This window comes from Panthera tigris, chromosome D1, assembly GCF_018350195.1.
Source record: "Panthera tigris isolate Pti1 chromosome D1, P.tigris_Pti1_mat1.1, whole genome shotgun sequence".
Classification (NCBI taxonomy): Eukaryota; Metazoa; Chordata; class Mammalia; order Carnivora; family Felidae; genus Panthera; species Panthera tigris.
This window is the reverse complement of record NC_056669.1, coordinates 99,799,949-99,812,408: the sequence shown is the minus strand read 5'-3', so window position 1 is coordinate 99,812,408 and position 12,460 is coordinate 99,799,949. Positions and strand designations below refer to the sequence as shown.

General features: G+C 41.0%; 2 protein-coding genes across 2 annotated transcripts; one reads left to right on the top strand and one right to left on the bottom strand.

The window, feature by feature from the left end:
* The first annotated feature begins 2,998 nt into the window (after positions 1–2,998).
* Positions 2,999–4,120, top strand: LOC102957450 (olfactory receptor 4C6-like). Its single transcript, XM_015543476.2, is given in 2 exon segments — positions 2,999–3,089; positions 3,092–4,120. Coding segments are annotated over 2 exon segments (939 nt in total). The 3' UTR covers positions 3,940–4,120.
* A 6,717-nt stretch (positions 4,121–10,837) lies between these two features.
* On the bottom strand, positions 10,838–11,746 carry LOC102954908 (olfactory receptor 4C11-like). The gene has a single exon (XM_007095366.2). It carries the CDS (start codon positions 11,744–11,746, stop codon positions 10,838–10,840), a length of 909 nt encoding a protein of 302 aa, XP_007095428.2.
* Between the last annotated feature and the right edge of the window lie 714 nt (positions 11,747–12,460).

Sequence of the window (12,460 nt, the reverse complement as noted above, 5' to 3'; positions counted from 1 at the left end):
TATGTCCATTATTCTGTGAGTTATGTATGTCTTTCTGTTTTAGTAATTGTGCTACTGCAGAAACTGAGGCTTACAGAGGCCGAGATCACTAAGCCAGTAAGTGGCCTGGCTGTGACTTTGAGGCAGGTCTGCTGGGTCTGGATCCAGTGACATTCCCTGCAAACAGAAAGACAGCTGTGGAAAGACATGCTAGGAGTCTGGCAGGAAGTGGATGGGATGACAGTGGAATAAACAAAATGAGAAGAGGGGCGCCTGGGTGGCTCAGTCGGTTAAGTGGCCGACTTCGGCCCAGGTCATGATCTCGCGGTCCGTGAGTTCGAGCCCCGCGTCGGGCTCTGTGCTGACAGCTCAGAGCCTGGAGCCTGTTTCAGATTCTGTGTCTCCCTCTCTCTGACCCTCCCCTGTTCATGCTTTGTCTCTCTCTGTCTCAAAAATAAATAAACGTTAAAAAAAATTAAAAAAAAAAACAAACAAAACAAAATGAGGAGAACGGAGAAATGAAGCTGAATAAGTTAAGGGGGAAGGTGCTGGTGTTGGGCTGAATGTTACAAAGAAAAATTCAATTCTATACTGTATGGATATGAAGTCACTCAAGCCCCAAGCCATAAGACAAATGGAACATTAGATATTACTTAGAGTGGTGGCTTTCCAATTTTTTAGAGTTTATTTATTTATTTTGAGAGAGGGATATATATATATATATATATATATATGTGTGTGTGTATATATATATATATATATGTATATATACAGAGAGAGAGAGAGAGAGAGAGAGAGAGAAATATGAGTGGGGGGAGGGACAGAGAGAATCTCAGGCAGGTTCTGCTACCAGCACAGAGCCAGACGTGGGGCTCGAACTCACGAACCCCGAGACCATGACCTGAGCTGAAATCAAGAGGCTGACAATCAACTGAACCACCCAGGTGCCCCTCAATTTTTTTTTTAACATGAAATGAATCGCCTCTCTAAGAAAACGTACCCAGCGGCTTAAACAATCAATACAATCAATTAAGAGATGAGCGCTTTTGTGAGGAAGCAGCAGAGTCCTTTGTTGTTACTCGTCCAGTGAGCCATCCTTACATTGCAAATGAGGACACTGAGGCTGGGAGATGCCAGCAACATGCCCAAATGGCAGACCACATTAGTGACACAACATGGAATAAAACTCACGTCTCATTCCCTGACTCTGGAGTCAGTGTTCCTTGTAATTCACAAGCGTCCTTACAAGAAAGATCTCAGTTCCTGGGTCAGGAGGGAGAGGAGGAGGTTAAGCAATGTGAATAAATGGCACTGCCACGGTCACCTGTGGGCGCTCTGCATTTTGTGCACGGGGTGGGGTGGGGTGGGGTTGCTGAACTGTGTGAGGAACTTCTCAGCGTTCACACAGTGGTATACTCCACGCATCAGTTGAAGCTATACTCTCGAAAATTCCTAAGGTATAGCAGCCATCCTCTGCTTAAAAATTCCCAGGAGTGGGGCGCCTGGATGGCTCAGTGGATTAAACGTCCAACTCTGAATTTCGCCTCAGGTCGTGATCTCACCGTTGTGAGATCTAGCCCCGTGTGGAGCCTGCTTGGGATTCTCTCTCTCTTCTCTCTCTCTCTCTCTCTCTCTCTCTCTCTCTCTCTGCCTCTCCTCCTCTCATGCCCATTTTCTTTCTTTCTTTCTTTCTTTCTTTCTTTCTTTCTCAAAGTAAAGGAATTTTTTTAAAAAGTAGTTCCCAGTAGTATACAAGGCACGTCTTCACTGCAGCTTTTCTTCTGGGTTGCAACAGTAACTTTCTTGAAACACCGTATCATCTGTTCTCTTAGGAAGTAGCAAGTAGCGGAACATAGTAGTTAGCAACTTGAGCTGTGCAATCAAAATTCCAGTAAGAGATTTACCTCTTGTAAGAGATTTAACTTCCCAAGATGTGTTACATTTCTTTAAAAGGAGAGCAGAATTGCCTACTTGTTGCCATTTATGTTCCAGGGAAACTTTGTTCCATTTTGGGAACAGAGGAAACCAAAAGGAATGACTTAGGGCTGGTTCAGGATTGAGTCAGTCTGTTGTGACCGTATCTGCTGGACCATCACTGTTTATTTTTTTTTAATATGAAATTTATTGTCAAATTGGTTTCCATACAGCACCCAGTGCTCATCCCAACAGGTGCCCTCCTCAATACCCATCACCCACCCTCCGCTCCCTCCCACCCCCCATCAACTATCACTGTGTATAATCTTACTCAATTTAGGTATATTACCCAGGTATTATACAACCACAACTTTTAGGTATATTTTGAGCATTTAATACTGATGGGTAAATTACAGAATTACAATGGAACTGTCACAACATCTGGAAAAGAGCATTGGAAGCATAACCCACTTCAGATTGTTTTGAAGATAAAACAGGGTAATATATCGCACTGTAATTAGCACACTGATTAGCAAATGATAAACTCACAGAGTAATTACTAAGGAAGCAATATTGATATTTGAGGGCACCGATTCTGGAGTCAGAAAGTATGGCCCATGTTCTGGCTTCACCCCTTCGAGCTGTGCAACCTTGGCTAAGTCTCCTAAACTTTATGAGAGTCTGCTCCATCATCTGTAAAAAAAACAAAAACAAAACAAAACAAAACAAAAAAAAAAAAAAAAGAAAACATCATAGGGTTATTCTAGTACCTGAAGTAAGATAAGCACTCAAAAAATGTGGCTATTAATAAGAAGAAAGGAAGGAAAAGGAAGAGGAAAACTATATCACATGGAAGAACCATTTAAATAAAGAGGAGAAATGTCATGGGAGAGGCTGGCATGAATGAAGTATCTATCTTTTCAACACTTCATTTAGCATGTTGTTAAGATCCAAATGCTTGGATAGTGAATAAATGAATACAAACAAATAATAAGGTCCCTGAGGTCCTGGAAAGACATGAGGCCAACAATCACTAATCATAAATCATATGTTGCATTTTTAGGTTTTCCAGCTCCCGGCTGGAGCTCATGTAAGCACCCAATAAATGGAGAATCCAAACAATGCGACTGAATTCATTCTTTTGGGCATCACAGAGAACCCAGAGCTGCGGAAAATGCTCTCTGCTGTGTTTCTAATCCTGTGTCCACGGTTTTGGGGAACCTACTCATGGTGGTAACCGTGATCACAAGTCAGAACCTGAGATCACCTATGTATTTTTTCCTCACTTCCTTGTCCTTCATGGATGCCACCTACTGTTCTGTCATTGCCCCCAAGATGATCGTGGACTCCTTCTCCGAGAGAACTACCATCTCCTTTGAAGGCTGCATGACCCAACTCTTTGCGAAGCATTTCTTTGGTGGTGTGGGGGTCATCCTTCTCGTCGTGATGGCCTATGACCGCTACGTGGCCATCTGTAAGCCCCTGCACTACCCGAGCATCATGAACCCTCGGGTGTGCCGCCTGCTGCTGGGAGGCGCCTGCGTGGGGGGGTTTATCCACGCAGCAATACAGCTTCTCTTCATGTATCAAATACCCTTCTGTGGTCCCAGTGTCATCGATCACTTCATGTGTGATTTGTTCCCATTGCTGAAACTCGCCTGCATGGACACCCACGCCCTGGGTCTCTTAGTCATCCTCAACAGTGGGGTGATGTGTGTGACCATCTTCCTTATCCTCGTGGCCTCCTACGTGGTCATCCTCTGCTCCCTGAAGTCTTGCAGCTCTGCGGGGCGGCGCAAAGCCCTCTCGACCTGTGGCTCCCACCTCACTGTGGTCGTCTTGTTCTTCGTGCCCTGCATTTTCCTGTACGTGCGGCCTGTGGCCACTTACCCCCTAGACAAGGCAATGGCCGTGTCTGATTCCATCATCACGCCCATGTTAAACCCCCCGATCTACACCCTGAGGAACGCAGAGGTGAAAAATGCCATGGGGAAACTGTGGGGGAAAGGGGGCGGGGCTTTTGTTGGCAGGTGCGTGTCATGCTAAGAGCATCATGTCTCCCATAAAGAGGAATTCTTTCAGACACGTGTGAGAAATAAACTGTCCATTCTCCACTAGCGGCCAGAGGGGTTTCTTAACAATATAAAGCTCTTTATGATTTAGGATTTAAGGACCATGGATTTGTTAAAGGATTATGATCTGCTACTGATTTAGACCCTCCTTGGCTTCCCATTGCCTTTAGAAACATCCTGCCTTGTGGTAAAATTCTCCACTTAATCTTTCTACTGCCTCTAAGTCCACATCTGGAGCGCCTCACCTCCTCCTTCACTGTCCGTCAGCAGTTGTGGGACTTTTTCACCTGCCCCCACAGCTCTTCAAGTTTTTGCTTCTCTCTGAGAGCAAGCCCTCCTCCTCTTCAGGTGGCTGTTTCCCCCTAATTTACAGCTTCAAACTAAGAGATGAAGCACTATCACCTCATAGAGCCTCCCCTTCACACCTCTGTTAAAGATTCCTCCACTCCTACCATAATCCCTACGCCGACATCTTCCTTATTTTCTTAGTAAAAATGATCAATAGTATAATTGCTTTTACATAAACGTCATTTGACTTTGGCTACTTGCCAGCTTTCTCTGTACTGGACATCTTGTGGGAAGGACTTCTGTTTTATTTATGCCTGGCATCTGTTAGGTTTTCAATAAATGTCTGTTGAATGATTATAGAATGAAAGAGCTTTCCCCACTCCCCTGCCCAAACAGCCAAGTTCAGATAGTTGGGGCGAACAAGGAGATAATCAATAAGTAATTAAAAACAAACAAACAAACGGCAGGGAGTGATCATTAGAACAGAGTCTGTGGAAATGGAAGGCTCTGGTTATTTTATGGAGGGTCCCTCATATTGGGTAGGAAGAGAAGGATTCTATTAGCTCATAGCATTTCAGCTGATTGTTGAGGAAAAGTGATGAAATGTATTAATACTTTTAATAACTTTAATGCTTTTAATGATGAGAACACCAATAAATGACAGCAATGATCAGAAGGAAATGGCACGTGAGGATGAGTGCGATGAAGATTCTAGAAAGGGAGACTCTAAAACAGGACTACCAGGGTATTTTCAAGGAACATAGTGGCCCACGTAGAGTGGCAAGAAGCAAGGTGAGAAGTGTACACAGGGGTCAGATTATGTCGTGTGGAGACAGCTACTGCTCCCTATAACCACAAAGAGCACGAATGTTGTTATGGTTTCTTAGAAATAACCTTGAGCCAGAAATTCTCCAGGAAGGCTGAATGACTTTAACTTTTGTGTTATAGGGGAGTTGGAGGCAAAGTGTAAAAAGCTTTTGCAGCTAGTTTCTATTTGTTCTTTCAGTTTTGATTGTAGAAGGAATTTTACAGTACCATTTAATACTTCATAGTAGGGGCACTGGGTAGCTCAGTCGGTTAAGCATCTGACTCTTGATTTCAGCTCAGATCATGATCTCATGGTTCGTGGGTTTGAGTCCCACCTCCAGCTCCATGATGGCAGTGTGGAGCCTGCTTGGAATTCTCTCTCTCTCTCTCTCTCTCTCTCTCTCTCTCCCTCTGCCCCTGCCCTGCTTGCTCTCTCTCTGTCTCTCTCTCTCAAAATAAATAAACATTTAGAAATATCTTTATTTCACAGTAAAGTAGTCCTCCTAGTTTTATAGTTTTTCATTTTTTCCATGTATCAGTACAGAAGAAAAATCCACAACAATGTGATGACTTGGGTCTTTGAAAAAGCTTAGGATAATCTTTATTTTATTAGAGTCGCATAATATAAACACTAGGAACGTCCTCGGAATGAGGTCCAAGACTTTATATTTTATGATGTTTGAGATTTGATACCTTGATAAACGTCAATCAAAGAAACAGTGCAATTCTAGCTTTAGTTTCATGTTTCTTATTCAGTTGTTGAGAGCTTTTTGTGACTGTGCCAACTTACAATTTAGGGTTACCTGCCAATTTGTTCACATCTTTTTTATAGATGATTAAATAAGTTCTCAGGTCACAGCATGCCTCTGTTTCTCATTAAATACATTTTAACACATAAGGTCTGGAAATTTTTTACATATTCTGCTTTCCGATACAATCTTTAGTTTACTGATTTCTGGTACCAGGATATTCTAATAATAAAGTTATATTTATATAACTCTAATAATAAAGTTAAAAACAAAAGGGGCTATTTCTGAGATGTCAATTTTTAAACTGAATTATAATTAAAGCACAACCAACTAAAAGGAAAATGAATCTCTTTAACTTGATGAAAGGGTGTGTTCCAGAAGCCTAAAGAAAATGTCACGGTTAATTAGAAGAGTAATCCATTAAATTCAGAAATAAGGCCATCTTCTATAACTGCTATTATTATATATTTTACTAAGAGTCTTAATGCCAAGTTCTCAACCTCATATACCTACAGACACCAGGAAGATTTTAAAAATTGAGTAAAGTCAAATTGTGCAAAGATGTTTAAGAAGAAATGTAAAACATTTGTTCCCTAACAAAAGGGAACAAATGCTGTCCCCTATTCGAGTCTGCCCAGACTAAGCTCTGCTCTGTGGTCACCCTATGGGGAGCATATATCCAAATTTGCCCCACACTCAGATTTTTAAGACAAATCAGGCATCCATATTTCATATAACTTTTAATGATTTGAATACGTTGATGGCTGATTTTTTTAAAGGTTGGTAAAATCGTATTCTAAAGAACAATTTGGGATCAAACAAATTTACAAACTTTCAGGTGAATTCCAGTCCATTGGCTGTCACTTTGGAAATTCTGTGTCAGCCAATGAAGTAACAGTAAAAAGGAAATAAGGCAATCAAAACCAAAAATGAAGCAACAGAATTCATTGCTGGGTGATGTGTTCATCTACTTAGCAAAACCAACACAATCAACAGACATATTATAGTGTTTATTAAAAATCTTGGTCAAAAACAAGCACAATATTACTTCCAAATGTAAGCATAATAAACAAGTTTAAAAAATAAAATAAATGGTCTTCATCATCAAACTAAAAGATGTAACAAAAATTACAAAAAGCAGACTAAACGTCTTCACAAAAAGACATATGACAACTGAATAAGGTGAGTTCTACGATTCATGATAGGAGAAACTCACATTTGAAAGTTGTTAACTTTTCCCAATTAACTGACACATTTAGTGAGCTCCTAATCGAAATCTCTGGAGATGATATTCATGGAAACTGACAAACTGATTCTAAACTCCATGCAGTTGAATATATATGTGAGAATGGTCAAGATTTGGGGGGACGGGGAGGGGGGAAGGGGGAGAAGAACCAAGAGCAAATATATCACAAAGCTGTAGTAATCCACAGGGGCCAGGCAGATAAAATCACTTGCGCCCAACTGAAAGGAAGCTGGGAAATGAGAGAAGAAAGGAAACTTCCTGTGAGTGACTTAACTTTCCCTGGTGTAACTTGTCAGTGAAGCACTAAATATATATCCTGCTCAGTCCCATGTTTGAACCCTTTCAACTAATTTCTCTAAGCAATATTTTTCAGAACATCATCTTGATTGTTTCGGAAAGACAACATCTGCTTTTTAAGTTCCTCGAAGAGTTTAAAAATGTTTCAGCTTATTGAAACATTACTGATTATGTGTATTGTGATCATGCAAATATAAGCAATAATAATGAAGGGTATTGTGCATTTATCATATCACGGGCACTTCCTTAAGCACTTTATCAATGTTAACTCATCTCATCTTTGCCACAAATCTATACATTCACTACCGTTGTGCTCCCATTTGGCAGATGAGCTACCTGAGATACAAAGAGATTAAGTGAATTGTTCCAGATAAATTTCTAAGCCTAGTTTAAAGCCCAGTTTAACCCTACGCTTCTAAATTCTTCTATGCCAATTCCCTGGAGATAGGAAATGTAAAAGCCATGGAAAGGTACACAAATTAATTAAATTCAACATAATGTGATGAACATGTTGAGAAGTAATTTACACAAGTACTAACGGAGTGTAAATAAAGAGCCTTTGGCTGAGCCACGAAAAGCTTCCTGGAAGAGATGACATTGAAGTTGAGCCTGAAACATGAGTAAGGTGTTTCCAAGTTAGCCAAAGGAAAGGACATTCCAGGTAATGGGACCAGCATGAACAAAGACATAGAGTATAGTATAGGCACTGCTAAGGATGAAATCAATTAAATTCTACAAAACACGTTGAAAATTCCCAGGCACGTGGTAAGCATTTGGGCCAGAATTATTACACTGTGCCCAGTTATTAGCCTCCCTGTATCTACACTGGTTTCCTTGTAACTTTGCAGACCTTCCCTTTCTGAGTCTGGGAAGTCCTTGTGACTCACTTTGGCCGATAGAACGTGATAGACACCCCGACAGAAGGTCAGTTCTGAGCCTCTGCCTCAAGAGGTTTGTGCACTTTCATTTGCTCTCTGAGACACTTCTGCCATGAGAACACCCCGGATTAGCATGCTAGACAACAGGCCACCAGGGAAAGAGCACCACTGTCTCATTCAAGATCATATCAGATCAGACTATAGCTAATCGAACCCAAACACCTGAGAGGTCCCAGAGAAGATCATAGAGCCACCCATTCACCTGGATCTGAACACAGAGAACTTTTTGTTGTTGTTTTACCACAGTGATTGTTTCAGGGAGAGGTGTCTGACCCATAGAATATGCAATCTCAGCACTTTTGCTGGAATTCCCAGCTAAAAAATCCTGTCTTTCTTCTGGAAATTTTTAATTTTTTAGGTACTGCAGGTCAGCTTAGAAGCTCAGGGGACCTAAGACACTGCCATTATTCCTTAACTGTGTTTTACTGTTCAAACCCTTTCATTCTAGCTTCTAACCTGATCCACCCCTTCTGATTCATGGGGTGAAGAAAGGACGAGGGTGACAGATCTCTATGATACCCTACAGAACTCTGTAACTACCTATCACTTGTTAGATTCCTACAGACCCTCCTCAGTTGTCCAGCTATTTGAAGTGGCTGATGCTATAATTACCTCAATACTAACTATGCCCATTGTCTGTTGAACCCTAGTGATGATTCTGTCCCGGATGCTGAGGTCTTTTTGTTTGCACAGAAGGATTCCAACCTAAATGTAGAGAGGAGAGAACAGACACATCTCTGCTAGTCACTGAAATCACAGAAGGATTTTATAAGAGGCATCTTGAAACTTTGATGAAGTCATTTTTCCTTATGACCAATGAAAAGACTTATTTTCTGTCTTCCTTTCCTTTCTCTTGTTCCTATACTTGGAGTGACTCCCTTTCACCTTTCCTCATTACTCCTTCCCAAGGTCAATCTCCACCCAGTTCACTTGAAGTCTTTCTCATTTACAGATAAGGTTATGTTATACAAATTTTTATTCTTAAAATTTTAGCTTTTATGTGAAAAGAAGTAAATATTTCTCATTTCAGAGTAATGTACAATCACTTTCTAAATGAAAATAAATTATCTTGGGGTCCAGTGTTCACAGAAATTATTTATAATGTAACCTTTCTCATGTAGCAAGGAGTTAAAATTGAAATGTTGAGTAGACACAATGGATGTGAACTGTGTGTCTAAATCACCTTATGCCTATTTCCAAACCAAAGGAAATGGTCAACAGAAGTACCCTACAACTAGATAGATGCCACAGAGAAGCTGTAAGGAGATCTTCTAGGGACCAGCCGAAAAGAGTTCATTGGGAAAGGTACAGAATTTGGAAGGTAACCACTGGCTTTCTGAGGGCTAACAAGGAGTCATCAGTTATCATAAGAAATAGAAACCTTCTTCCCACATCAAGGATACTAAAATTAGACAGCCTACAAAAAGCCCCAAAAGGAGGGCAAATAAAAGAATTTCAAGATTTTTCAGAAGCAAAGAGAGTGAGCCAGTTTGTTAAGGTACCAGGTCAAGTAGGACCTTTCTGTCCCCTGACCACTTCTCCCACCCCTCCCAACTGAGACCTTATCTAAAATCTAAGGGAATCTGGGATCTCTATGATCTAAGCATGAGAAGAGAATTCCCACAGCTTTCTGAGCACTAATAAACATATTTTCTTAACCTTACCACTTTCCATTCACCTTTTCTGTCTCTACTGTGTACATAGTTCTCCAGCCCTCCTTCTACCCCTCATCCTTCTGCATATTCCTGCTGCCAAACACCCACATTGCCCCTTCTCTGTGAACATGAAGGGGAAGGACCCTGCCAATAAAGCAGCTGACTGCCAGATACCGCCCATCACTGCCAAGTGTACAACTCTCCTTCTCCCACCATTCACCAAACATTGAGAGTTTTTTCCAGTGAAGGTCCAGGTTTTCACTGAGGTTTCCAGCTTTTCTGGGAGCTTGAGGGTCCATCCATGTAGATGTCCCAGTGAGTCAGGCTTAGGCACAGATTCCACCACAGAATTTCTCAGAACATCATCGCTAAGTCCCAGGTAGTCAAGACCACTACCTTCATTTCTAAGTTCCAGTTCCATATGGATTAGCTCTATGTCCAAGTTCTTAAGGACGAGAATAAAATCTGTAAAGAATTAGTGTGTGCACACACATACACACACTACACAATCATTCTGTCACTAGTCAGTGCATTTCTTTCTGAAGACAAATTGCACAGGAGGTGAAATTATCAGGTAAATATGGCCATAGGTGAATAGAATTCAACTAAGGGCCAGCAAGGTGGTTCAAAAATGGTTACAGACTTTAAATTATCCTATTCTAATGCAATCCTCTCAGAATTAAGGATGTATATTCATTCATACTTATTCATGATAAGTCAATTAAATATATAAAATATTAGTGATATTAAAATTCCTTAATGGATTTTCCCCCAATGAGAATATTTCATCTTTCCAGTCCATGAAGGAAAACCAATCTCTTAAGGAAATATACATTAGAAAAAAAAAAGGAAATATACATTAGAATCCCTAAATATCCTGTATCAAGAGAAGTCATACTTTGCTACACCATAATTTCTTCATGGCTTTTTTCACTTCCATATTCCTCAGTGTATAGATCAGAGGGTTGAGCAAGGGTGTCCCAATTGTATAAAACACAGCCACTGTCTTGTCTATTGGAAATGTGGTTGGCGGGCGTGTGTATATGAATATGCATGGGCCAAAAAATAAGACAACCACAATAAAGTGGGAGGTGCAGGTGGAAAGGGCTTTTCGCCTTCCTTCAGCACTGTGGTTACGCAGAGAGTACAAGATGACAACATAGGAGATAAGCAGGATTATGAAACTCACCGTGCATATGGCCCCACTGTTGGAAACAACTAGCAAATTTGTTACATAAGTGTCCATGCAGGCAAGTTTCAACAAGGGCTGCAAGTCACAGAAATAGTGGTCAATCACATTGGGGCCACAGAAAGGCAATCTCAAAGCCAGGAAAATTTGTGCTGAAGAGTGGATACAAGATCCCACCCAGGCTAGAATCACCAAAACACTGCACATGTGCCGGCTCATGATGGTTGTGTATCGCAAGGGCTTACAAATGGCTACATAGCGATCAAAAGCCATGAGGATGAGCACCAAGACTTCCATGCACCCAAAGAAATGGGCTGCAAAGACCTGAGTCATGCACTCTTTGTAGGAAATGGTCTTCTTCTGAGCAAGGGCATCCACAATCAATCTGGGGGCTGTGGTTGTAGAGAAGCAGGCGTCAGCAAAAGACAGATAGAACAGGAAGAAGTACATGGGACTCCCAAGGGTCCTGCTTATTTTAATAGTCACTACAATGAGAAAGTTCCCCGACAGTGTCGCAAGGTAAAGAATCAAGAAGACCCCAAATACTGCCTTCTGCTTTCCTGCATCCCGAGTCAACCCAAGGAGAATGAATTCAGTCACACTGCTATTCATCGCAATTCTACTGGCTGAAAGTAAGGTGCAGTGGAGGACAAGGGCTGAATCTGCAAAGAGAAGAAAAGAAATGACAGCTTGGAAAGATCGGTGGGCTGAACTCTGAATGCCTTGCTTTTGCTCCATGTTATGTTACCTCTGACTGCCTTCAATCCTCTTTGACTCTTGGTAAATCCGCAGATGCCCAAGCCTCTCCCAGATCTATCTGTTGATTCAGAAGCTAACTGCCTTGGGTCAACAAAGCCTTTGCATTTGGGGAGTAAAAATTAAATGTCCTTAAAAAATTATGATTCCTACCAAGACTGAAAACTGCAGCACTTGAATTTTCCTTGGGCAAGTGACTTAACTGTCTCATAATTTAGCTTTCATGTGAAAAAGGGAGTGCAAATATTTGCCTTAGCTGATCCTGAGTTTCCTTAAGAATTAAAAGATTGTATATGCACACAGATACACACATATATCTCATGTGTTATGCATTTTTTTATATATGTGCTTTGAAATCTGGAAAACACTATTCCACTATAATTAACTTGTTGGAAAATCCCTCTGGAAGAAAGTATTCTCTGCTCAGTTCACTCATTTTTGGGTCCCTAACCCCTTTATCTCTGACTCCATCAGTATGTTGGATGAAATATGCTTTATAAAAATCTGTTTTGACAATCTTTTACTTAACCTCCCTTGTTCAATGTCAGTTTTACTGACGCCATTATATAA

Excerpts from the sequence above, each read along its gene's own strand:
- LOC102954908 (XM_007095366.2), bottom strand. The coding sequence starts at position 11,746 with ATGAATAGCAGTGTGACTGAATTCATTCTCCTTGGGTTGACTCGGGAT.